This window comes from Podarcis cretensis (genome assembly GCF_951804945.1).
Source record: "Podarcis cretensis genome assembly, chromosome: 8".
NCBI classification, from domain to species: domain Eukaryota; kingdom Metazoa; phylum Chordata; class Lepidosauria; order Squamata; family Lacertidae; genus Podarcis; species Podarcis cretensis.
In genome coordinates this window covers 41,251,898-41,278,100 of record NC_137177.1, presented here as the reverse complement: position 1 = coordinate 41,278,100, position 26,203 = coordinate 41,251,898, and the positions used below count along the sequence as shown (strand labels likewise).

Here is a 26,203-nt window from a genome sequence, read left to right as displayed (position 1 = left end):
GCACTAGCTTGTAGAAGATTGCTCTTGCAACCATTATTTCCTTTTCTATACAACTGGTTATTCATTTAAATTTAGATTTTTCTCTTTCCTTTCCTTCTCTTATACTCATTTAGTTTAGGGGACTCCTGGAGATCAAAGGGCTTACAAACTCAGTTATGAATAAATGCTGTAAATCATCCTGAATTAAAATATATTTTAGAACCCTTAAGAGTATTAGCACTTAATACAGATGGCAATTATTTCAAAAAGGCTACATTTACCAATTTTTCATATAGTGGCTTGAGTATTCCTAAGCCCAGACAACAGAATGTTAACTGCTCACACTGCTTTCTGCAAGAAATATTCATACTCTTGAGCATAAAAATGCAGTAAGCCCTATTCAGTGGATACTCTATGAATCAAAAATAAATTCTGATATATTCTGCTAGAGAATTAGAGCATACACAAACAAGGTTGCACAAATAAAAAAAGAAAAAAAACCAGAAAAAGTTGAGCACATTAATCTCACACTAACAAGAAATCTCACCTCTGCTGCCATGAAAGATAATGTGTGCATTCCATGGGTATAGCCAATAATACCACACACAACTGCTAGTCCACAGCAGGAAAGAAGCATAGCTACTAGCAGGGTCAGGACTCTGATGTGGCTGTTCATTGGTGTGGTGGGTGAAAAGGAGAGCTGAAATATACAAATGAAGGCATTGGAAAACATCAGTTGCGCCTATTTACTTCCAAAGCACAATGAATTCCTGCAGAGCCAAAGCATGTTAAAGAACTTGAAAAAAAGCACAGAAAACTGGCACATAGACTGAACTCTCAAGCGCAACTTGAACAGGAGGTATATGCTGAAAAGTCTTCCAGTATTTATTTGTTCTTTACCATAGATCGACAAGCTCAAGCAAAAATAAACAACTCAAACTTATTTCCATCATTTAATCTACGTATCAACTTTAGATTTCTTTGGCAAGAGAATACATAAAGGTAAAGGGACCCCTGACCATTAGGTCCAGTCGTGGCCAACTCTGGGGTTGCGGCGCTCATCTCGCTTTACTGGCCGAGGGAGCCGGCGTACAGCTTCCAGGTATGTGGCCAGCATGACTAAGCCGCTTCTGGCAAACCAGAGCAGCGCACGGAAACGCCGTTTACCTTTCTGCCTATTTATCTACTTGCACTTTGACGTGCTTTCGTACTGCTAGGTTGGCAGGGACCGAGCAACGGGAGCTCACCCCGTCGTGGGGATTCGAACCGCCAACCTTCCGATCAGCAAGCCCTAGGCTCAGTGGTTAAGACATACACTCCAGTATAAAAGAATCCTCATCCTTAATTTCAAACCACCAGCCAAAACTTACATATTCAAACCTATCCTTGCAGAGCTGAACCATAAGGTGCAGAAACACGAGCCCGGAGAACCAAAGGCACCACATGACCACTTCTTCCACCGTCTGAACATTTAGTACACCAAAAATAAAGATGAACTTGTAGAAGATGAAGTTCCAAAATTTATCCTTGAGATGCTGAAAGAGATTTGTACATGTAGTTAAAAAGAATTCTTCAAGAATGGAGCTATTGTCACACACAAGAAAACAGCTGTTAAAGTTATTATGCTGAGAGGTTATCCCCACATTCTTAGCTAAGAATCTACCTTAGATGTGGAGCGTTGTCATCTAACCCTCGAAGCCATTGATTCTTTAAAATGCAAGAGGTCCTTACTAGCAAGTAAGAGATAGAAAAAATATGGTGCAGGCTATACTCTTAAGACAGGGTTAGTCAAAGTATTGCCTTGCAGATTGTGTGGACTACAACTCCCATCAACCCCAGATAGCTTGGCCAGTGGTCACAGATAATGATAGTTGTAAGCTACAAATTCTGGAGGATACTACAAAAATGGTGGATTATTTAAAAAATCAGTCAAAAACCTGGTCTACACAAACCCCACAAGGGTACGTATTGCTACTCAGATTGCACATGTACATGCTGCAAGTTCAAGAACTATTGAGAAATTGGGTGTTTTCCTCTGTAATCAGGATGTTGTTGTTTGTTAGGCTGTTTGAAAAATCTAGTCTACGGCTTAATGAGGGTGGCCAAAGTCTCTTAGGTTTCATTTTCAAACCCAGAATTCATTTTAGAGTACATAAGCATAACTCTTCTTCCTCTATTAACATTATTTTTTTAAAAAAAAAAAATTTATATACCATCCTTCATCAAAATATCTCAGCAGCAATTTCTAATACAAGGATGGTGAGCCTGTGGTCCTCCAGATGTTCTTAGATTACAACTCCCATCTGTCCCAACCAGTGTGGATAGTGGTCAGGGATGATGAGAGCTCTAGTGCAACAACATCTGGAGAGCCACAGATTCCCCATCTGTTCTCTAATCTAGTATAATCAAAGGCCTCTCAACTTTGGAGCTGAGCCAGTACCCCTCTAAGCAACACAGCCTACGTTTTGAATCTCTGTACTATCTATAATTACCTGAATTGATCTGCATACCATGGTCAGATCAAGATATACCTGTAAGCAAGACTTTATTTTCTATATATAGTGAATAAGGAAGAAGGTTACGTACGGACATATGCCTGGAAGTTAAATATTCCCAGATGAAAAATGAAAATCACAAATCCACCTATCATAAAGTTTTTTGTTAAGTCTACCCACCAGCAAGACCTACAGGCCTTTCTTACCTGTCTTTCACTAACACGGAGGGGACCAAACACAACACCCTGTATTAGTTTAGCAATCAGCATCAAAATACAGCAAGCCGTATTCACCAGTACCTGGAACAAAAAACAAAATATATTTATATGTTATGCCTAGCCTGTCTTGAGTCTCAACATGAATTCTCTTCCATTAAAACTCACTGGTTTGGAACCCCCTGGCCAATTTGCCCAACTGATCAAGAACCATATTTCTCCCAGCTGTGATTAGCCTTTGCCTCCTTCAAGTGTTTAGCGGTGTAAAATGGTGGTTATTAGGTTCTCTCCCTCCTAAGCAGGTAATATTAAAGGCTACGTACGTTGGAAGTTCCCTGGAAAAGAGGCCATTCTAGGATACAAGACAATACCTCCAGAAACCTATGTTATGTTATTTTGTTTTGTTTATACAAATATTTGTATACAGTGGTACCACGGGTTAAGTACTTAATTCGTTCTGGAGGTCCGTACTTAACCTGAAACTGTTCTTAACCTGAAGCACCACTTTAGCTAATGGGGCCTCCTGCTGCTGCCGCGCCGCCAGAGCACCATTTCTGTTCTCATCCTGAAGCAAAGTTCCTAACCTGAAGCACTATTTCTGGGTTAGCGGAATCTGTAACCTGAAGCATATGTAACCTGAAGCGTATGTAACCTGAAGCATATGTAACCCGAGGTACCACTGTACTACAATTCATTTCAACAAATCGCAAGGTTGTTTACAATATAAAAATATATAACACGGTAACAAACAAAAACAATACTTCCCCCAGTTTAAAATTCCATACAGTCATAAACCCTGTTCCGTCCGCTTCGTGTTACATCTTTTCGCGTTACGTCCCACGGCAACCCAGAAGTACCAGAACGGGTTACTCCCAGGTTTTGCTGCTCATGCCCGCGCAGAAGCACTAAATCGCACTTCGTGCCTGCGCAGAAGTGCCAAATCGCACCACGCGCCTGCATAGACACAGCGCTTTGAGTTGCCGGCATTTCACATTACGGACGGGCCTCCGGAACGGATCCTGTCCGTAACACAAGGTACCACTGTATATTGTTTAATAAGTTGAATAAGAGCATGAACCAAACAACATAAAAATGTGGCTGAGCCAGTTTGCCTTTGCCTTTTTAAATGAAAATGAATGCTGCTCAACATTCCCAGCTGAACAGACCTCAAGACTCAAGGCTGTGGTTTGTAACCCAGATAGCGCAATGTGAACAATAGTACAATGCATTTCCAAAATGTCGAATTCTGAAAGCGAAGAGCTACGTTTCTTAAAAATTGTGCAACCAAATTTCTACATTTAAAAATACAGTCACACTTACCAGCAAGATTTGTATATAACTAAGTTTACTGCTTCATTCGTAATAGCAGAATTAAACAAGATTTTACATCAATTAAGCAAGATTTTACAACAGCCTACAGCTTTCTCAGTCAGTCTCGGGGGGCGGGGGGGAGGTTCATGGGGTAATGCAGCAAACAGAGGAAAGGCTCCAACTCTCTCATTCATCTGCAGTTTGACCCTTGCTCACTGACTGCATTAGTGCATTATTTTAACCAGTGTTGCCAACTAATCATGTGTTCTCATGCACAATGGCCAGTTGCTTCTGGCGTGAGCAGGAGAAACAAGTCAGAAAGCTGCATTTAAGTTCTGCTTCCCATGACCTCTAACTAGGGATTGTGGTCTGTGGCTCCCTAACAAACCAGGGTCACTAGCTGACCTCCAACCATGGTTTGCTGTCCTGGCTTGTTTTTAAGAAATAAACCATGATCCTGGGGAGTTTGACTTTCATGGGAAGCCAAGCTCAATTACAGCTTATTGGTTGGCTTTGCCAGTGGAGGAGCAAATGGGAGCAATCAGGCTGTGTGCAGATTTCTGCCTGTGCAAAAGAAACCACAAAAATTCAGCAACCCTGGTTTGTCATAATGTTACAACATGACCAATTTCTATTGCAAAGATGAAACACAAGGCTCCCTTTGCAAGACATAGTAGACGTTGAGATATCTTTGTCAAAGTTATCCTACTATTGATATTTATGTCGTAATTCATATTTATGACTATTCATAAACACTGAAAAATGTTTAGGAGTTATAGTATTGAAAGTAAATGGTGAGAAAAAGAAAAACATTTTTGCTGTAACTTTTTCTTAAAAGACTCTTGATATTGTTAATGCTGGGGCAGCTCACAGTTATAAACAAGTGATGAGAAATAAATAAGTGATGAAAATCTCACTGAACACTGCAGACTTCCCCAGAGGCTGTGAGAAAGGAAAGAGTTTGAATGACACAATTGGAAGGATGCGGGTAATCCTGGTGAGTGATTAATGTCTTCAATTAGCAATCGTTTACAGAATCACCACTGTTCAAATATCAGACAATGATCACATGTGGCTCCTGCTGTGCAAGAATACATGCCACTGTTGAAGGCTGGCCAAATGCACCTGGATTTTCAGGTGTTCATAGAACTCTGCTGAAAAATATTGAAGACTAAAAAGACTAAGTCACCTCCCCGGGATAATACATCTTGCATCTGAAATACCCCCAAAAGACTCATGTGCAAGCTTGCCTCTCCACAATGATTAATGTCTTTTTAACTTGCTTATACAGTTTTTAAAATATGGTTTTGTGTTTTATTGCTGTAAACCACTATGATTATTTTAATTACATAGCAGTATATAAATATTTTATAAATAAATAAATTTATGAAGTGCAGGATATTCAAGGCTTACAAACTCTCTTTCAAAAACTGAAATAACTGAAGTGCTCTCTTTATCAGTTAAGTGATATTCTGGGTCAAGTGTGTAATTTCAATTCAGTGAACATTACAGCACAAAAATAATCAGATTGAAATAGCTATACAATGTGAATGGGTCTTCAGTCCTAACCAAGGCAAAGTCAGAATGTTTTGTTACTAGACAGGGGCAGTGATGAGGTTAGATCAGGCTTCCTCAACCTCGACCCTCCAGATGTTTTGAGACTGCAATTCCCACCTTCCTTGACCACTGGTCCTGCTAGCTAGGGATCATGGGAGTTGTAGGCCAAAAACATCTGAAGGACCGAGATTGAGGAAGCCTGGGTTAGATCCTGAACCTAATGGTCATAGGCCCCCTCCTCTTAGATGGTAACGTGTATTACTTCAAATGTGATCAGCCAGTCTTGCTGCATATTGTGGCCCTAGATTTCTGGCCGCAGATCCTGCCCTGACACCACAAATGGACACTGGAGCCTAAGCAAAAGCAATGGATGCAACTCTTAACTTTGTACAGCAAGGCCATTAAAGACAGAATTCTGCAAATGTTAGAATTCTCTCTGTGTGTGTGTGTGTATACACGTATACACACACACACACACACACACACACACACTTCTCTCTCTATCCAGACAAGGAAGTGGCATTATCACAGTTCAAAGACACATTCCAGAAAGGAAAAATCACTTGAGAATGTTGCAGAGTAGACCTGGTGACTGTGTGGCATAGAGAAAGTCCCAAGGGCCAGGCAGAGTGGCCTGGAGGACCACATTCAGACCCCAGGCATGAGGTTCTCCACCTCTGATGTACAGAATTGAACTCTAACTGAACTGAACTCTACCTGCTGTTTTGGCATGAGATTTTATAGGCAATTATCAAATGCATCGAGTACGCTGTCTTATTTCACTTACAAAATCAGGTAAAGCAGATGAGAACTGAGGTGTACAGCTTTTGAATGTTAGCTTCAGAATGCAGCCAGCAAAATCTAAGTAACCCCTGTGTATTTCTCCACACACTCTGGGCAAACATGAAATACATAGTTCAAGCATAATCTTAGCCTGTAGCAATAGGACTGAGGCCACTGATCAGGTTGCATAAGCATTAACAACAACCCCAAGGCTTGCTCTGCAAGTTTAAAACTGGCCAGAGAATGTTCTGGAAGGCAGATCACTTCATTGACACCAAGGAACTAGCCTGCTCATATATATATATATCTTAAGTACACCATGCCTGAGGTGTACGTAAGATATATTTCCTGTGTCACAAATTGCCAACACTGAACTTGTGTAAGAGCTGTGGGAGATTATGCTGGGGAGATCTAGGAAGCACTGAGTAGGACAAAACTCTATGACCTATGACTCAGGGGCCAAAGTCATTTTATGCAGCTGCTGCTGCCTCCTGAAGCAGACTTTGCTGCCTCCATTGCATCTTCAATGTGCCATCTGGCAGAGCTTTTGCAGGTGTGTGGGGCCCCTTACAGTCTGGTCCAAATGAGGTGGGAGAACTGACAGTAGCTTGCTGTGACTTGTTTGCAAAGCATTTGAGGATAAAATCACTTGCATCCACTGGGATCTTGACTCTGCTGTTACATCAGATGAATCTCAAGGAATGTCCAGAGCACTGTCTAGTCCTAGTGTTGGATGTGTTTCAGTTAGTAGGGCTCAAGGATGTGGACAAAATGCTTGAATCGGTCAGGGCAACCACTTGCGCTCTGGACCCTTGCTCCTCTTGGCTGATAACAATGACCATGACAGTCTTCTAGAACAGCTTTCCGATTTAGGGCTGGGTGGCACTGTTTTGCAGTAGTTCCAGTTCAACTTTCCAGAGGGTGATACTTGGGGAGGCCCTGTAAAGCATTCAATTTGGGGCTCTATTTTATCCCCTGTGCTGTTTAATCCCCACTCAGTGGTTTCTACATGAAAGCACTGAATGGGGTTATCCAGAGTTTTGAAGTATGTAATCAGCAATATGCTGGTGACACAGCATTACTTCACCTTTAGATTTACAAGTGTGGCAATGGATGTGCTGGACTGTTGCCTTGCCTCAGTAATGAAATGGATGAGAACCAACAAACTGAAGCTCAATCCAGGTAACACTAAGTAACTGCTAGTGGGTGGTTCCCTAGATTGGATGGAAGGGAGGTTGCATGCTCATGATGGGGTTACAATCCCTCTGAAGGAGTGGGTACATAGCCTGGTGGTCAGGTATCCTCAGTAGTGCAGAGTGTCTTCAATAAGCTTTGGCTGGGGGCCCAACTGCATCCTTATATGAACAGGGATAGCCTCAGGTCTGGTATCTATGCTCTGCTAACCTCTAACTTAGATTACTGCAACATGTTATATGTAAGGTTGCCTCAGAAGACAGGAAAATTCAGCTGGGGCAGAATTCAGCAGCCAGGTTGCTCACTGGGGCAAGTTGGTTTGAGCAGATACAGTAACGCCAATCCTGGCCTGACTGCACTGGCTGCCAATCAGTTTCCGGACCCAATTCAAAGTGCTGCTTCTGACCTATAAAGACTTAAATGGCTCAGGACCGCATTACCTCAAGAACCATCTATCCCCATATGAACCAACTTGGACCCTGCAATCATCATCTTAGGCCCTTGTGTGCTTCCTCCACAAGAGGTCTGGAGGGTAGCAACACAAGAATGGGCTTTTTCTGCGGTGGCTCCTCATTTGTGGAATGCTCTCCCTAGCAAAAATCACCTGATGCCTTCATTACATATCTTTAGGTGCCAGGCAAAAACATTTCTCTATAACCAGGCCTCTAGCTGATTAACATTCTATGGCATCATCATCATCAATGTCTAGGCCCAATTCCTCCCTGTGGAACATCCTCCCTTCAGATGTCAAGGAGATAAAGAATTACACAACTTTTAGAAGACATCTGAAAGCAACCCTGTATCAGGAATTTTTTATGCTTGACGTTTTTATTATGTTTTTAGATATGCTGTAAGCCACCTAGAGTGGCTGGGGAAACCCAACTAGATGGGTGAGGTATAAATAATAAAATTATTAATTCCTAAATGGTTTAACCTGCAAAGTCCTAAATGGTTCAAGACTGTATCATCTAAAATGATGCCTGCTCTCATATGACCCTACCTGTAAATTTAAGAACTGTGTCTGAGGTCCTCCTTGTGTGTCTGTTGGTGAAATTATTATTATTATTATTATTATTATTATTATTATTAGCTGCCCAACTGACTGGGGCTGGATCTAGACACATCAAAGAAGCGTTTCAGTTTAAAGTGTTGTAAATTTAAACAGGGAAAACACTTAGAGAAAAATGAGACTCCAGCTTGCCATCTGGTGGTACAATGTTATATCGCACATAGTAAAAGGTAAAGGGACCCCTGACCATTAGGTCCAGTCATGACCAACTCTGGGGTTGCGGCGCTCATCTTGCTTTTACAATGCATATAAATCACTTTTTCTTTTCCAGTCTAGCTGAGTCCTACGTTGCCCCAGCCACTCTGGGCAGGAAATCAATTAGGGTGCTGAGCACACAACACAGGATCTTTTCAATAGGGTTCTGTAGTTGGAGAACTGTCTTCGACTTAATATATGCATTGGCCCCTTAAGTTCTGACATTCAGGAAAGCCATCAACTTATATTTTTACTACTGCCTTTCCTTAAGAGAAATTTGGTATCTCCAATACATCTATTTGTCTGCATCCTCTCAATGCTTCATATTCTGCCTGAGGTTCTATTGTATTTCTTTCTCTCTGTCCTTTTGTGAGGACTTGGTCCTGAAAAGCAACTCACAAATAGCCGAAATAAAATTAAAGTCCTGAAGTACCTTGCAAATCCCCTGAACCAGACAACTATGGAGTCAAGATGCTTTGAAATTAGGGATACCCCTTCAGAACAAGGCAAGAAAGAGAATACAAGGCAACCAGACAATGTTGGAATCAACATTAAATGAACTCTCTTCATTAGCACCATCACGTTCTAGTTACTACACTGCCCCCTTATTCTTCTAGGTGCTGTCTATCATGTATCCCCAAAACTCCTAGGCCAGCATCCCTCGCTTCCCTAGCTACTCCTTAAAGAATCAAAACCACTTCCAGCAACTACTTTTTTCCACTAGATATTTACTTAGGGACAATGAGTAACCCTTAGTACTCCCTAATCTGCTACTCTGTCCCCCCACTTTTTGACCCTTAACTATGCCTTCTCCTTCTGCCAGCTTTATCACTCTGCCAAAAAATGCTCCCCCCACCTACTCAGATGTGCAAATAGGAACAGAATGTCAGGGAGCAGTGGGTGACTAGCACCCTCTTCCCCAAACAAGCACATGTAATCCCTGCACTGATCCTTAGGCATACATACCCTATTCCCTGTCATTATACCCACACCATGCCATGCAGAGTTACTCTCATCACCCTGATGCTACCTTGAACATCCCCTACAACACACACATCCCATAACGTGGGGGAAAGAGAAATCTATATCCTCTTTCCTAATATTTTCACCAATGTGTCCCACTATGTCGCTACACCTTGCAAGACCCAACCCTCTGGGCCCACCCCACAAGGACCACATTTCTTTGGGCCTCTTTGAGAGGGAGGAGCATATTGGCCAGGGAATTACTGCTGTGAAGGGTGTCTATGGGGAAGAAGATGGGAGATACACCCTACTCCATGGGTAGACAAACTAAGGCCCGGGGGCTAGATCTGGCCCAATCACCTTCTAAATCCAGTCCGTGGACGGTCCGGGAATCAGTGTGTTTTTACATGAGTAGAATGTGTCCTTTTATTTAAAATGCATCTCTGGGTTATTTGTGGGGCATAGGAAGTCGTTCATTCCCCCCCCCCCAAATATATGTATATAGTCCGGCCCCCCACAAGGTCTGAGGGACAGCGGACCAGCCCCCTGCTGGAAAAGTTTGCTGTCCGCTGTCCTACTCCCTCCAAACATCAGGTGCCCACTCCCCACAATACCCTCCTCTCCTGCAGGCACCTTCTCTTCCGTAAAAAAACAAACAAACTCACCAATGGGGCTGGATCCAGACTCAGACATGCTTAAGTGTTAGCGATTTCAGTGGGCCTAGTCCCACAACCTTGCACCCATTAATTTCACTGGGTCTACTCCGAGGACAACTTCGTGGGATCCAGCCCACCGACCTGAGTGGGGTTGTTGGCTCCCACCCCACGTTGCCCAGAGGTGTTCCTCCTTTACAGGTGGGCCACTTGTGCCCCATGACTTCTCTCCTTCTCCCCCAAATCAGGCGCCCCTTCCTGCCCCGTCTCCTAATTCGCCCTCAGCAGCCCCGTCCTCCTCGCACCTTTCTTCGAAGTCATCCCCCTCGCACACCCCACCCGGGGCCTATTCCCCAGGCCGTCTCTCTCCCACTGACCCCGGGGATCACGCCTCCCCACCTCCAAGGAATCCCCCCAGGCCCCGCTTCGCCTTCCCTTCCCGGGCGGCTCACCCAAACGCAGAGGCTGTCGGAGAGCAAGTAATAGGCGACGTCCAGGGCGGCCGGCCCGGCCCGCGGCGACAGGTCGCCCTCCTCTCCTTCTCCTCCTCCGGTCTCCTGCTGCAGCCGCACCCCGGGGGGCTCTTCCGTGTGCTCGGCGGCCTGGCTGAGGGCGCGGTAGGCGCTGAGGCTGCTGCCCAGCAAGGCCAGGGCGCTGAGCGCCGTGTAAGTGCGCAAGCTGGGCCAAGGGAAGCGCTCCAAGAAGAGCAGCGGCATCGCGGAGGCCTGGCGGGCTCCAGCCCGGGCTCGCTAGCGCGGTCCGCGGGGTCTCCCGGCAACGGCCTAGCGCCCGCAGGGAGAGGCCTACTCCCGCTGACTCCGGCCCACACGCACGGAACTCGGGAGCGAAAGCCGCGCAGTCGCCCGCCCGCCCGCCCGCCCGCCCGCTGCTGGCCGCCCCGGGCCCTCTTCCCGAGCGAATGAGCGCCTCCCTCAGGAGCCCGCCCGCTCCGTCGCGGCAAGCGGAGCGAATCCAGCCCACTGACTCGGAGGCGGAGGCCTCTCCGGCCAGGGGCGAAGGAGACGCTCAGCTTCGGGCTGCGAGAGAAGGCGGACGGCGCTGACTTCGGGGTGGAGGGACGAGACAGGCCGCCCAGCTGAACCTTCCCCTCCCAGGCAGTGACCGGCGGGCGCGGAAATATGGAAGGGGAAATACAGAAAGGGGACGGACACAGGGAAAGGTGGGGGGATGTGGGGGGAACAGGCCGCGCGGGGCGGGTTTCTTGTCGGAATACGCTGACACATCTAACACAACACACCCCCTACATGTATTTTAGACACCTAGACACAGGCAAACACGCACGCTCTGTGTTGTGTGCATATATTAACCACACAAAATATTATTTTAGACACACAATATGTTAGGCACACACACTACGGACAGTATACGCACGCTTTATTATTATCATCAGGCATAATCTATGCCAAAAGTTATACTTCTAATTAAAGTGTATTAATTATATACGCAATGTAATGCATGCTTGGGTGTATAATGCTTAGTTTGTTTAAATGTTTAAAATACAGCTTTAGATTTTAATATTGTAACCTTGGTGGTGTCTTGTAAACATGAAGAGCAGGCAAATTTAAATAAATATATTGTGTGTGAGACATGGGTTTGTATGTACTGTATATGACACAATATATTCAAACACATTTCTTGCAAACAGTTCAGAATACAGTAGTCCAATTTTCTCTGCCCATCTTATTAAAATATAGTGCATACCTGTTGACCAATAGTTAGGTTTTTAAAAATTGAGGTTTCTTTATTTCTATTGCCAACTAATCCCCTGCCTTGTAACACAATCTTTTACATTTCCAGTCCTTTGTAAAACTACCCTGGCCTCATCACGACAGATGAAACTATGGGTTTTTTAAAAAATAATAAAATTAGCAGGCACCAAACACAATAGAGAGGTGGTTGCCACACTGGAAGAATGGCAGATGCAACTGATAGACTATATGGAACTGGCGGAGATGACGGGCAGAATCCGAGACCTGGGAGAAGAACTGGTGGAGGAAGACTGGAAGAAATTCAAGGACTATCTACAAAAATATTGTAAATTGTATGATTGTTAAGAAAGATGTAAGATTAGCAAAAACATGGCTTCAACAAACTAGTTATAAAGAATATAAATTTAAATTCAACTGGAAGATGAAAAGATAAATCTGGGATAAGTAATATTTTATGATTAAGCTTCAATAAGTGTATGTTAAACCCCAAAATTTGAGATATTAAATATTGGAAAATTATATTATATGAATTAAATCAAGTTAATAATTTGCTGGTAAAATTTATGTTTAGAAAGCAGGAACAAGAGATGTGAGGAAGTCCAAAGTTGAGAATGAAATGTGGATAATGGAAAATATTATGTTATTATGTATGTTTTTTATTGGTTATACAAAATTTAATAAATATTATTATAAAAAAAAAACAATAGAGAGGTGGTTGTCTAATACTAATGAGGAAGGAGTTCCAAAGGGCTGGTGCTTCCACCGTGAAGAAGCAATTCCTTGCAAGTGCAGAACGACTGTAAAAGAGCCAGTTGTGCAGATCAAAGTTGAGTGGATACAGTACATACTGTACCTCCTGGAAGATATCATCATGCACATCTTCCATCTGTTGACATCAGGGTTGGAGCTCTCTGCAAGCTTTATGAATAATAAAATTCCCATAGCATGGACACATTTTGCATATTTCAGTTCCGCCCCCGCCCCCTCATTTTTCAAACACTGTCAAAAGAACTTGCATCAGTGTACGCCACAGTTGCGGTGAGAATTTTAATGGCCCAAAAATGGAAGTTACAGGAGGTACCTACAATTGCGGAGTGGCAGGCGAAGATGATGGACTTTGCAGAATTGGCCAGACCGACCTGCAGGATTCGAGACCAGGACGATCAAAAATTTCAAAGGGATTGGAGTAAATTTATTGTATATTTGAATAACAATTGCAAAAATTTGAAGACACTAGCAGGATTGAAATAAATCCTACAATATGGACAATGGAAGTTAAAGAACTAAATTGTGAGACAGGACTTGAAAGTGGAAAACCTGCTGAAGGAAAGGAGGGGAGTCATGTGCTCGGCAGAGCAAAAGGTTTTTGTGTTATTGTATTATCAAAAATATTGTTTAAGGAGGGAAATAATAAAAATATACTTTTTAAAAAAGAACTTGTGTCAGTATGGACTATTTATTACTAGTTACATCCCACACTCCCTCAATAAAGCATCTAAAACAAATTTAAGAACTTCTGTAACCAATTCATGTGTCTGGATTGTCCCACCAAAACAGAAAGGTTTTTCTGATCCCTCCCTCACAAGTCTTGTGTTGTAGATGTGTATTTGTTTATAAACAGCAAATAGCAAACACTATCATAGGACCTAATTACGTCAGCCGCAATGTTACGAGTTTGTTTGCCTGCTGATCTCCCAATGTGGAGGCCAATCTCCTTGCAAGAGAGGGGTTATTGTTTTTGTTTTGTTACTGTTATGTATTCTGGTGTTTGTGTATTGTAAAATTTCCTGTGGTGCTTGGATGAAAGGTGGTATAGATATTTAATAGATAAATCAATAAATTAAATTAATAAAATGGACAATACTGTATCCAGAAACTAGCAGAACAGGTGGGGCCCAACTTTGAGGTGGTTGAGACCAGCAGCGTAGTGGCATTTGCCTGCACCCAGAACAGGTGCACACGTGCCAGGTGCTGCTGGAGCGACCCCACCAGAGCAAAGCAGGGCTGTGCTGAGCTACCTGTCCACACAGTGGGGAGCCCAGCCAGTCAACACAGCCCTTAGGGGGTGGAGAGGAGCGCCAGGCTGTGCTGGGCTCGCCTGCATGGGGGCACCTGCTTCATGCCACCTCAAAAATTGTGCGCCTGGGGCCCTGGCACCCCTCACACTATGCCCCTTTGGGACAACCAGCCTGTCAATCAGCTATTCTCAGCACCACCTCACATGACTGACTAGTGCAGAACTTTCCAAATCGGAGTTATTCCTCTTGCTGATAAGAGTAGCAAGCAAACTAAAACTGGGAACTTTTATGTGACAAGGCAGCATCACCTGAAACACTGCCCTTTTATTGTTCAGACACTTCCTTGCTAGCCTAGCTTAGTTCCCTCATTCAGGCTGCACTGAGTGATAGAACAAGTTATCAATTCCCTCCATCTGTTTCAAGACCTGCTGTCAACCTGAGTCCCCACACCTGCCATGTTTCCTGTGCACAAAAGACCTTGCTTTTAGTTAGTTAACAAGTGGCCTACATTTCCAAAGGTATATTTAGATGGATGAAGATAGTACTCTTTCATTCTCACATGCAATGCTGTGGAATCAATCAGTGGGCAGGTATCTCTCATCAAGTCCCATTGGGAAAAGGAACACACAAAAACAGAAAGGAGATCATTTTGTTTTAATGTTATTTTTAAAAAAAGTCAAGTGACTATTACAACATAGGTGATTAAAATGCAAATACACTCATCATTCCACTATCTAAACAGTCAAGATTCACTTTCCTATTCAGATGGTAGAGAGTTTGGGGAAGGGGGAGACATAAAAAAAAAATCTTTGTGTCAGGTTCTCTCTTCTACATTTTAAAGCTGTTCTCACAGAGACGGCTTCTACCACATACTTCGGGAATTCAGTTGTAAATAAAATTGAACCTGGCAGAGGAGAAAAAGAAGTAATGATTACTCACACTGAAGATCATGAACTACACACATTTTTTCTTAATCAGCTAGATAACAGATCTGCTTTCTATAAATTGCAAAAGATGCACCAGCTGGTTTTAGGTACACACTTGGATCACTGGCCAGAGGTCCTCCTGCAACGGTAGGCAACCTCTGGCCCATGGATTTTACTAGGCTTGCCAGGACTCCCCATTTGGACCCAGAGGTCATTTTGGTCAAATCACATCCACCTGTCCATCATGTGACATCAATCCCAGTTACCTTGGCAAATTCAGAGCAATTGGCTGGTATGCAAGCCACTGCTTGGGAATTGCTCTCTTGACATGAAGCAGGCATTTTATTAAACAAAATACTGACCTGCTTTTGAATTTGCTGGAGTTGCTGCTTATAATGATGTTGCTAAGAGCCTGAAATGCCACCCACCTTTGACTCACAGCATGCAGAAGCTGTGCACCTGCTTCCAGCTCCTCCTTCACCTGGCTGAACAATCTCAAGGGGTGCAAAAAGGAAAAGGAAGCCGACCTCCACACCCCCTGCCACATCCAGTGGGGAACTTGGTTTTCTGTTTGATCATAGCTTTGTTGAGGTGTTGGTGGTTGTGTGTGTGCTTTGCTCCCCCCACTTTTCCCACTGTGTTGATTTCCAATATGTTTGAAGATGGATGGCATGGGGACAAGTGGTTTTGCTTTAATTGGGTTTTTGCCCTACCTACTGTTGGAATGTGCACCCTGGAAGTTTTAATCCAAGCCATGGGCTGGTTTTTTCTTTTTTCTACTCTACTGAGCCTAGCATTGCCCTAAATAAGGGTAGCCAATGTGGTGCTCTCCAGACTACAAATCCCAGCCTCAGCTAACATGACTCCCTCAGGGATGACAGGAGTTATAGTCCAAAATCTCGAAGGGACCACATTGACTACCCCTGCTCTACATGCACCCAGACAGTGCTTGCTAGAACTTTAGGTTTCTAAGAACACAGCTTGAAAAACAGCCAGCCAGCACACAATACATCAATTGGAAGCCCAGCAAGCAAGCAAGGTTCAAGAAAGTACATCAAGGCTGATTCCCCTGAGGTAATGTACTCATATGATAAGGCAGGCAATGACCATAGCAACAGAAGGAAATTTTTGTAGGGTGCCTTCTGTAGGATTTTGATAAGCAAGGAAAAGTGAAAGGAAACATATAAGGAATGTGAAGTACTGTTTGTAATTCAAAACTAATTTAAAGTACTCTGCTAAAGTGTCTTGGATCCTAAATTAAGGAAGTTTGTAGAATTTCCAACACCTCTTCCTCCTGGCACCCTAACATACATTTTCAGGAGGCCCAACCCATCAGGGGCACCTTTCAGGCGGCTGTAGGGAGGATGGAAACCTTCCTTTTGTGGTTTTCCTTAAGTCAATTTATCCTGTGATCCAAGCCAATGTGGATACATAAGCACCACAATCCTCAGAGCACTCAGTCAGCTATTCCCTACAGAAGCAAGTGAAAAAGCTAAAGAAAGCTTTTTTGTAGCAGCTGCAGCAGTATGAAACCACAACACGGAAACCCACAGCATACTCTACCTGCTCAAAAGCTGGGGGAGGCTTGAAATGATAGGCCCATAACCTGGTGCATTGTCATAGAGCTCAAACAATGGAGCAGCTACCAGCTTGTAATTTTTGGGGACCGCAAACAAAGCTAGAACAAATCAAGAGAGATCTAATCAAATAAAAATCTGCTTCAAGCAAGGACAAGACAAATATTGAGTGAAGTTTAGTTTTCTTAATTCCTAAGCTGCATCATATGCAGAAGAGTAATATTTAGAACTTTGGTTTCTACAGTCTGAATATACAGATACCATGCCTGGCATGAGGACTCCTCGGGCTATTCTAAGTTATCCAGGCACAACACACAAATTGAAAGCAACTTGGAATGAGTCATAAAAACCTAAGGCCACATCCATCCAAACTTAAGCAATTTTAAGTGAAACTGTGTACAGAAAAGATGTGAAGAAATGCTACCTCCCACAATAAAATCCATCATACTGTAACACACCAATAATAATAATAGCTTTATTATTTATACCCCGCCCATCTGGCTGGGTTTCCCCAGCCACTCTGGGAGGCTCACAGCATATATCAGAACATACTAAAACATCAAACATTAAAAACTTCCCGATACAGGGCTGCCTTCAGATGTCTTCTAAAAGTCAGATAGTTGTTTATTCCCTTGACATCTGATGGGAGGGTGTTCCACAGGGAGGGCGCCACTACCAAGAAGGCCCTCTGCCTGGTTCCCTGTAACCTCGCTTCTCACAACAACTCTGGCTTGTTTCATCCACGGCACAGGAGTGGGGGAGGAGCACCACTGGAGCTACTGAGCAGCATATAAACCACTACAGTAGAAATAAGTTTTCAGAATTCTCTTTAAGTTTAGATAGTACAAACAACCTTGCCCAGGATTTTGTTGCCATCTCTCAATAAAACCTATATGAAAATTAAAGATGTGGCAGAATGCCTACCCTTTTCTTGAAGCTGAACCAAAAAGAGCTTCTTGTGCTCTTTTGGTTTCGTAATGTGAGCTGGAATATACGGATACTGTGGGAAAGAATAAAAAATAATGATTAGTTCGTGTCTGTGTACAGCTTTCCTGAAATTGAAGTACTTAACGTGTTATGAGAGTTCATGGGGTTGAACCAGGACAGTTAGAATCTAGTTGCTTTGAATCATATCCACAGCCAGAGCACTTCAGTTATTTTCCAAATATATTTCAAATGCAAAATATAGGTAGATTCTAACACAGGCCAAGGGCCAAACTAGGCATGATGCCAATCATGTCACTGGATCATGCTCAATTGCTTTTTTTAAAAGTCAGATTCAAAACACTTGCTTTCAAATTCTAGGTTGCAAATTCTAGGTTGCAAATTCTATACCACCTATATATAAAACTAAATCACTTACAGCTAAAGAAAAATATATTACAAAAATGTACACTAATAATACCAGTTACTAAAGATTGCAATAAACAGTACAGGTGCAATAAAGCCTTACAATGTGCAAAACAACAGGCTCCATCTTTAACAAAATAGGTAAAGCCAGGGGGGTGAGGTATTCAAAATATTTCTAAAGCTAGTAAGCAGTGATGCTTCCTGTATGGAGGGTGAAGACTGTTTTAGAGAACTGAGGTGACAGCAGAAAATGCACCTTTGTGGGTCCCCACCATGGTCTGCAATATGAGGTGCCACTGATACGAGTTCCCCGGGTGATCTGCCAAGTCTCCATGGGGGCTAGCAGTCTTTCACAGGTTCAAAGCTGTTCAGGGTTTGGCATAGAAATTTCACATAGCTTGTGCGTTAAAAAAAGTTAAGGCTCTGTGGTAAAATAAGGGCCAGGACTAAAAGGCATAGTGTGAACATGCACACAGCAGGTCATTTTCAGTTCATGTTCTGCAGTAGAATGCAATGTTGCTAGCCAGGGAGGAATGGGACAGGGAGAATCAGCAACCTTTCCATGCATGGACAGAAGTGGCACCAACATTGGACACAACACTTATATTTCAATGGTGTAATTTCAGAATAGCATAATCAATCAAGTTGATGAAAAAAATAACTCTAACTTTAGTATGAATTCACAAACCAAATATTTGAACAAAAAGCCAAAGGTCTGCAGAAAAAAGGAAGCATACAACATTGGCTGTTCGACTATCAACACCCTGAGGAGAGAACAGCTGAGACAGCCTCTTCTCACACATTCCCTGGGGCTGCTTAAGAAAGACCTGCATACCCTGAGGGAAGGCAAAAGAAAGAAAATTCAAGGGCAAGTGCCATCTGCTCCTGAAAAGGCCATCAGTTGTTCTGGGAGGAGAATGCCATTGCTCCTTATTTAATGCACTTTTTTTGTTTTTGTATTTCAAAACCTCTCATCCTATTCAAAGAAACTATGCTGCTCCTCAGTGACTTAATTCTATTTCTCTGACTTACAGAAGCCTGAGCCTGCCAGTCTTCTACCAGCAACAGAGTCACGCAGTAGGATGATTAATTAGTTCTTGGGAGGGGTTTTGTTGTAAGCCCAAAAAATAAATCAAATGAAAATGCTAGTGGCAAGTTCAATTCTCACCTGTGGGGGCTCAAAATTCGGTCGCCACCAGTTACCAATGCAGTCATCAATGACCCAGTCTTGCTGCACTCCATCCTGGCGACCCAGGATCTGCCAAAACAGAAATGCAAGGAAAATCCTGACATACTCTATGCCAGTGCGTCACAACAGCAGAATGTCATATATTAAGAATGCTAGCCCAACAGTATAGTCTAAATTCTTAAATTTCTTTAATCAATATAGAAGTGCAAACAAATACTGTTAATTGAATGACCTGATTCATATACCTCGGGTTATAGATGCTTCAAGTTGCGTTTTTTGGGGTTACAGACCGCCAAAACCCGGAAGTACCAGAATGGGCTACTTCTAGGTTTCAGCAGTCACGCATGTGCAGAAGTGCTAAATCATGCCTTGCGCATGCACAGAAGCGCCAAATCACAACCCGCGCGTGCGCAGACGCGCCGCTGCATGTTGTGAACGCTGCGGGTTGCAAACGTGCATCCCACGCAGATCACATTCGTAACCTGAGCGTCCACTGTATAATACAAAGCCATGGCTTATTAAACTATGATTTAAGTCATAGTTTGTTTGATTGTCCAAACCCTGCCCAGTGGTTTAACTACTATTTGTTTTTTGTCAAACAACAATTGTTGTTTGCTTATGAACTTTGGTTTGTTTTAGCATTAAACAAAGAATCCATCCCCCTTCCTTAACTATGGCTTCTTTGACCACCCCCACCCCAGACACTCATCAAGTTACAAAGGAACAAGGGTGGAAAACAAAACAAGCTTGGAGGAACAAGCTATTAAAAAAATAGTCTGCGGGACAACTCATGGTTAATCTATGGTTTCGTTAAACAAACCATGATTTAGCATTACGTGCAAACCAGGCCATTAATTTACAATGTATCATTTACGTACAGTGTATCATGACACTAAGAAAACACTATTTATAAAGTGGTGTATTTTTTAAAAAGTAATAGGTTTCAATTAACCTTTTCACTAGTTCACAAAAGAGTAAGTACAGAAATATAAGCAATGGTGCTGTTACTTAAAAGATTGTTGGACAATTTTGCTTTTGAATTATGGTGCTGGAAGAGACTCTTCAGAGTCCCATGGACTGCAAGAAGATCAAACCTATCCATTCTTAAGGAAATCAGCCCTGAGTGCTCACTGGAAGGACAGGTCGTGAAGCTGAGGCTCCAATACTTTGGCCACCTCATGAGAAGAGAAGACTCCCTGGAAAAGACCCTGATGTTGGGAAAGACTGAGGGCACAAGGAGAAGGGGACAACAGAGCACAAGATGGTTGGACGGTGTTATCGAAGCTACCAGCATGAGTTTGACCAAACTGCGGGAGGCAGTGGAAAACAGGAGTGCCTGGCGTGCTCTGGTCCATGGGGTCATGAAGAGTCGGACACGATTAAACGACTAAACAACAACATGTTAGAGTAGCCTGCTCGTAATAATGGCCAAGTATTGCTTTTGAGAAGCTCACTAGCTTAGCTTCACCTGTGTCTCCTCAACACTTGGCATTCATCTGCTTCTCTTTATGTAATGGAATCTGAAATGACTTTTGGGCCAGGGAGTGAGATGGGTAGAGAAGAGAAGGAAGTTAAGAAAGACAAAGTGGCATTAAAGAAGCAAAGCTGCAGCTGCTGCCACATTTTCCTGCATGCACCTTCCCAGCATTGGTCAATGCCAAGTACATGAGCTCCTGTCTCCTAACCCTCCCACTCCCTTCCCAGTATCAACTGATACTGCTGAGTATGCAAATCTCTATCAAAGGGTGCAAAATTTTCAATGCAGCTGGTGCCCAGCATGCAAATCTCCACTGTCCCATGCCACCCCCGCCCCATGGGAATACTAAGACAGTTTATATGCTGTCTTTCCATTTCAAAAAAAAACCACAGTTAAGTGGTTTGCATAACTAAAATAATAAACAAGCTGAGCACCAGCTGTGCAGGAAAGGTGGAGGCAGATGAAGCTCACACACAGTGAAGGGAAAAGAAAGAGAGAGCTGAATGAAAAGAATCCAAAACAAAACATAGTTAAGGAAAATGCAACTAGCGCCCAGCATTCCAAGGAGAAAGACAGTGAGCTGAGAGGTATGGAGCTGTCATGACCCACTTCTTCAGGAGGTGAAACTGATGACTCTGAGTCAGAAGCGGAATTGCATCAAAGATCAGACCCAGGAACAACTGGTGAGCACATTAGTCTGAAGAATATTCCATTGTCATCCATTACAGAAGTCTCCATTACAGAAACCCCAGAGCCTTCCCTGCTTCACTTATGGAGAAGGCTGGGCCCCTTTAACTGAAGAGGCACTTTTCAGTAAACACAGTCTACAACTAAGATAGAATTAGCGCTCCTATGTAAGGGTCAGTCAAAAGCAGCAATAGATGTTTGCACCTTACCCAAAGCCTAAACCCTACACAAGCCTCAGATGAGGCCAGCACCAGTACCAAATACTGGGAAAGAGAGGCACGGGGGGGTCAATTAGCTGGTTGCCTTACAAGTTTGCTGAAAAGAACAGGAAATGAAGTATTAATATGACATGATGTTCTGTTTGGCAAGGTGATTGACAGGTGAGCAGCTCTGACCACCAGTCAAATTTGGCTCTCCATGGGTGGGGAGTGAAGGACCTTGCCAGCTAGCTAGAAAACGTTTGCCACAGCTGCCTTAGAGTGAAGGTTTGTTAGCTTTCATATGGAAAACCAGAAAAACTCAGAACTCAAATACATACTCACTGGACTTTTTCATGGATTGGCAAAACTGCAAACATACTTCCACACCTAAGAGTTTATTAAAAATTAAGGAGTTTTAATTCCTGAATTTACCTTACAGGTGTGTTGAATGCTATTCACCTCTGTTCATGTGAATGCAACCATAAAAGGCTTATTGTTATCCATCCTAAAGCCTCAGGATAAAAATGCAAATAATTGTGACATCTACCTCTGTCATTAAACGTTTGAGACCTTCTACCTCATCTTCTCCCGGATTAAGTTCACCACCTGGCCTGTGGAAAAGAAATTCATGATAAAGGATGTGTTTTAGGTGCAGTCATAATTAAAATATTTTTTAAAGTAACACTGCAGTAAATGTCCAAAAAGCTGTTTTGAGAATGTTTTACTACCTCAGCCAAATTTCACCTTCTCAGGATAGTAAAATGTGTCAAAACAAATCTGGACCAGGTCCCATCCCCCCCATTAAGTCCTATTAGATGTATTTTTTTTAATACAACACAAAACCAGTGGTAAAAATCAATATAATCAATGAGACATTTTATGTCCTGGACTCTTTATTTGTTTACATAAAGAAAACTGCCAATAGTTAAGCGGCTTAAATTTGGGGACTTTGTTTGTTTGTTTAATTTATATACCACCATTCATCTGAGGTTCCCAGAACAGTATAAAAACACAAAAATACAAAACATAATAACAAACAAAACAATGATGCCCACTTTAAAAGGCCATAGATTCTTTAATTAGTCAAACCTCTGGGAGAAGAGGAATGTTTTCGCCTGGTGCCTGAATATATGTAATGAACGTGCCATGGGAGCCTCCCTGGGGAGAGCATTCCACAAGAGAGGAGCTACTGCAGAAAAGGCCTGTTCTCGTGTTGCCACTATCCAGACTTCTTGTAGAAGGACCATAGCTCTGCTCTGTTGCAGGGTCAGCTAATATGAGAGACAGTCCTTGAGGTATTGTAGTTTACTACTGTAGAGGTGACAATATCCTAGAAGAACTATGGTGTTGCTTTACTTCTGTGCAAATTCTGCAATCAAAAAATGGACCCAGAGATTTTGTTCCAGAATTACCGTAGTTGGCTGAGGGCATTAGAAATGGCTTACCTATTAACTTCAGAAACTTGTGAAACTATTCCCAAGAATTTAGACTAGCTAATGCTGCAAAGAGATTAGAAGAGTCATGTGTGGTGCAGTCGGATCACCATCACCTTTTAGTTTTCTAAGAGAAGCAGGAGGAAGGTAATGAGCAATATTCAGAAAGGATAGATGAAAAAACGCAGCATTTTGTTTATTTCAATCATTTATATACTGCTTTACATTGTAATTTGTAGAGGGAATAAAGCTGAAGTAACCCAAATTACCTGAAAGCCCCACTGGAGTTGACTACTTGACCAACAACAATCTATTTAAAATGGAAGACCATGGTCTGTATCTAAGTATTACTCAGACAGACCCATTGAAATCAATGGGCCTCAGTTAGGTATGATTTACCCTCTTCAGATTTCCCCAGTAGCCTGCTGTCTAAAGCTACTATTATGGCCAGCTACAAACACAGTTAGTTGCCTACACTGTGTGTGAACTCCCCAGAAATGGAACTGGGAATCAGCATGCTACAGAAAATACATAGGAATATTGGCTACATATTTATATCAGGTTGGACTGTATTTGGCCATCTAGGCTAGTACTGTCTACTCTGACTAGCAGTAGCTCTCCAGGGTCTCAGGTAGAATTCCCTCATGCTACTTATTACCTGAGCCTTTTAAGGATCTGACAAAGTTGCTTTTTACATTCCTCCATATTTACTTAAAACACTGATACTTTGTCTTTCTGGCTGAAACACTTGAGGTGGTTCACAATTTAAGAAACACTATGTACAAACAAAGAGAAATGCAAGAAAAATAAGTTCTAGGTAGGAGCAACTCTTTCAAACTCTAACAATAAGGAGAAATGGTACTGTAGAAAGAAGTTCTGGGAGGGTAGGAGCCAAAGAATATTGGTTGCAACACAAGGTTGAAGGACATACTTCACTTTCTCACCTCTCCCTGATAAAATGGCGGGGGGGGGGTGCTTCACTCCCCAGGCCCAGCTGCTTCTCCACTCCAAATTTCCCCTCCACAGTGATGGACCAGGGCTCTCAAATTGCAGTGGTGCTCTGTGCAACGCTAAAATCCCACCCCACCGTCTCTCACTCAGTTTTACAGCATTGTTATGGCGCTCGCTGCAGTGCAGCCACACTGGTTGAGCTACCCTAAAACTGCCTTTGCCCTCCATGCACAAGTCATTTACTTTCTCTGTGGAGCTTCAAACATGTATCATTACGCATTGCTAGGTTTGGTAAAGCTCACTTACAGTTTGAAGAAGGTTGTGCCCAACTGCAAAAGCAACACATGAGGCAGCCTGTGTTCGTGCACAATGAGGACCCCCTCGACAGTCCGCCTCATTCCAATCTTGTCAAATTCCTCCCTCATGCGCTGGAACCGGGCAGCCACTGAACTGTCCTTTTCATATAGAGGTTCCTTGGTCCCAAAAGTGTAATTTGTGAGTGGATACCTAAAAGGAATTACACCTTAAATACAGTATTTCATGCAAACTGACAATCTAGTTCAAACATTGAACACAGAGCAGGGTTAGGCCAGTGACTGTAAGATGTTACATGGTCCGTTTTCACTGTATGCTTTGGAGCTGCATCCCCACGTGCACAAAACAATGTGCAGAAAACATAGACAGTTGCCCTACACTGAACCAAGACAGTTGCTGCATCTAGCTCAGTCTAGTCTACAAAATGACTGGCAGCACCTCTACAGGGTTTCAGACAGGGGATCTACTCCGGCTGGCAGTGGTTCTCCGGGGTTTCAGTGAAGAGTGTTTCGCAGCCCTACCTGGAGTCATACATTTAATATATTTTCTGTCCGTCCCCCCCACTTATCGGCTGGAGGTCAAGACCTTTTTCCTCCTGTCCTGCATTTGCTGAAATACCGTATTTTTCGCTCTATAAGATGCACCAGACTACAAGACGCACCTAGTTTTTGGAGGAGGAAAACAAGAAAAAATATATTCTGAATCTCAGAAGCCAGAACAGCAAGAGGGATCGCTGCGCAGTGAAAGCAGCAATCCCTCTTGCTGTTCTGGCTTCTAGGATAGCTGTACAGCCTGCATTTGCTCCATAAGATGCACACACGTTTCCCCTTACTTTTTAGGAGGGAAAAAGTGAGTCTTATAGAGCAAAAAATACGATATATACAGTATTCAATTGACGGTGCCACATATAGACTCAATGTCAAAGGAAATCATTGGGTCTGTTTTCTTATTCATTTCCTTATATTTGTAATTTTGTGTTGCTAGAAATTTACAAAAAGCTCCTTAGCTGGCACAGAGGATCCAGACTGCCTTCCCCCGCCCCATACTATTTTACTACTGAAAATGCCCCAAGTGATACATGCAGAAAAGAAATGCATCAGTAAACAGACACACATCCTTTAATAAAAAGTGAGGGGTGGGGAGAGAATGTGGTCTGCAAGCTGCAAAACCCTTTGGGTGGAGGCAGATTAAGGTGTCCCCGAGAGCGGAAGTGTGGGCGACTGAGGAACCTAGGGATCTACATTAAAGCAAAGTCAGACCCCATCTAGTTCACGGTCGCCTATACTGCTTGGCAGCGACTCTCCAGGGTTCCCAGGCAGCAAGTATTCCCAGTCCGACATGCAACGGCAAACAGCTACTCTACCGTTGAGCTACGACACATGCACAAAGGAACCAGGCGCCGATAATAACCAAGCGCAGGGAAACCGCGCGAATCATGCACGTGTGAATGGGACCTCGACTTTTTTCTTATCGCGCGTGGAGGGGAGCAAGACAAAGTGCTGGGACAACGGCGGAAGGGAGAGGATGCTGAGTGGGGGGGGGGACAACCCTATTATAGTAAAGACGCGGGAGAAAGGGGCGGAGGAGGCGTGGCGCTGTGGCTCTCCGCTGCTCATGGGAGGGGAGGAAGGGGGGGCACCGAGCGCCACTCACAGGTTGATGGTCCGCTCGAGCGTGAGGGGTTTGCTTTGCTGGATGTATTTGTTACCGAACTGGTTGACCCCACGGGGCCAGCCGGTCTGGGAGCGGTTGGGCGGCACGACGGACATGGCGAAAGCGGAAAGCGGCTCAGAAGGCCACGAGCATTCCCCGGCCGCGCTGAACCTCCGCTCCGTCCCGCACACCGCTCGCCTCACACCCGCCGAAACCCACACCGGAACCAGTAGGCCACACTTCCGGGAACCATAGAGACGAAGGTGGAATGAAGCCGAGTCCG

General features: G+C 43.5%; 2 protein-coding genes and 1 long non-coding RNA gene across 4 annotated transcripts in view; 1 reads left to right on the top strand and 2 right to left on the bottom strand.

Annotated features, from left to right (window-relative positions):
- AMFR (autocrine motility factor receptor) overlaps positions 1-11,218 on the bottom strand; it is a 29,552-nt gene extending 18,334 nt beyond the window's left edge. Inside the window, exons 1-4 of the mRNA XM_079988304.1 lie at positions 10,867-11,218; positions 2,681-2,773; positions 1,350-1,514; positions 527-679 (exon numbers count right to left, since the gene is read on the bottom strand). Coding sequence (XP_079844430.1) covers positions 527-679; positions 1,350-1,514; positions 2,681-2,773; positions 10,867-11,130 — 675 coding nt within the window. The 5' untranslated portion in view covers positions 11,131-11,218. The remainder of the gene's footprint in view (positions 1-526; positions 680-1,349; positions 1,515-2,680; positions 2,774-10,866) is intronic.
- Positions 11,219-11,699: 481 nt separating this feature from the next.
- On the top strand, positions 11,700-13,580 carry LOC307222824. Its single transcript, XR_013841887.1, has 2 exons — positions 11,700-12,327; positions 12,856-13,580. It is a non-coding gene; the product is annotated as an uncharacterized lncRNA (long non-coding RNA).
- A 1,221-nt stretch (positions 13,581-14,801) lies between these two features.
- NUDT21 (nudix hydrolase 21) lies at positions 14,802-26,161 on the bottom strand. 2 transcript variants are annotated; one of them, XM_079988345.1, is made up of 7 exons: positions 25,921-26,161; positions 24,259-24,459; positions 22,116-22,179; positions 19,184-19,273; positions 17,590-17,665; positions 16,640-16,766; positions 14,802-15,066 (listed from the first exon to the last, which is right to left on the bottom strand). In XM_079988345.1, the coding sequence occupies exons 1-6, from the start codon at positions 26,034-26,036 to the stop codon at positions 16,648-16,650; spliced, it is 666 nt and encodes a 221-aa protein (XP_079844471.1). In that variant the 5' UTR covers positions 26,037-26,161; the 3' UTR covers positions 14,802-15,066; positions 16,640-16,647. The 2 variants fall into 2 exon arrangements, with proteins under 2 accessions (XP_079844471.1, XP_079844470.1); XM_079988344.1 differs by having other exon boundaries at positions 16,652-16,766; positions 25,921-26,160.
- Between the last annotated feature and the right edge of the window lie 42 nt (positions 26,162-26,203).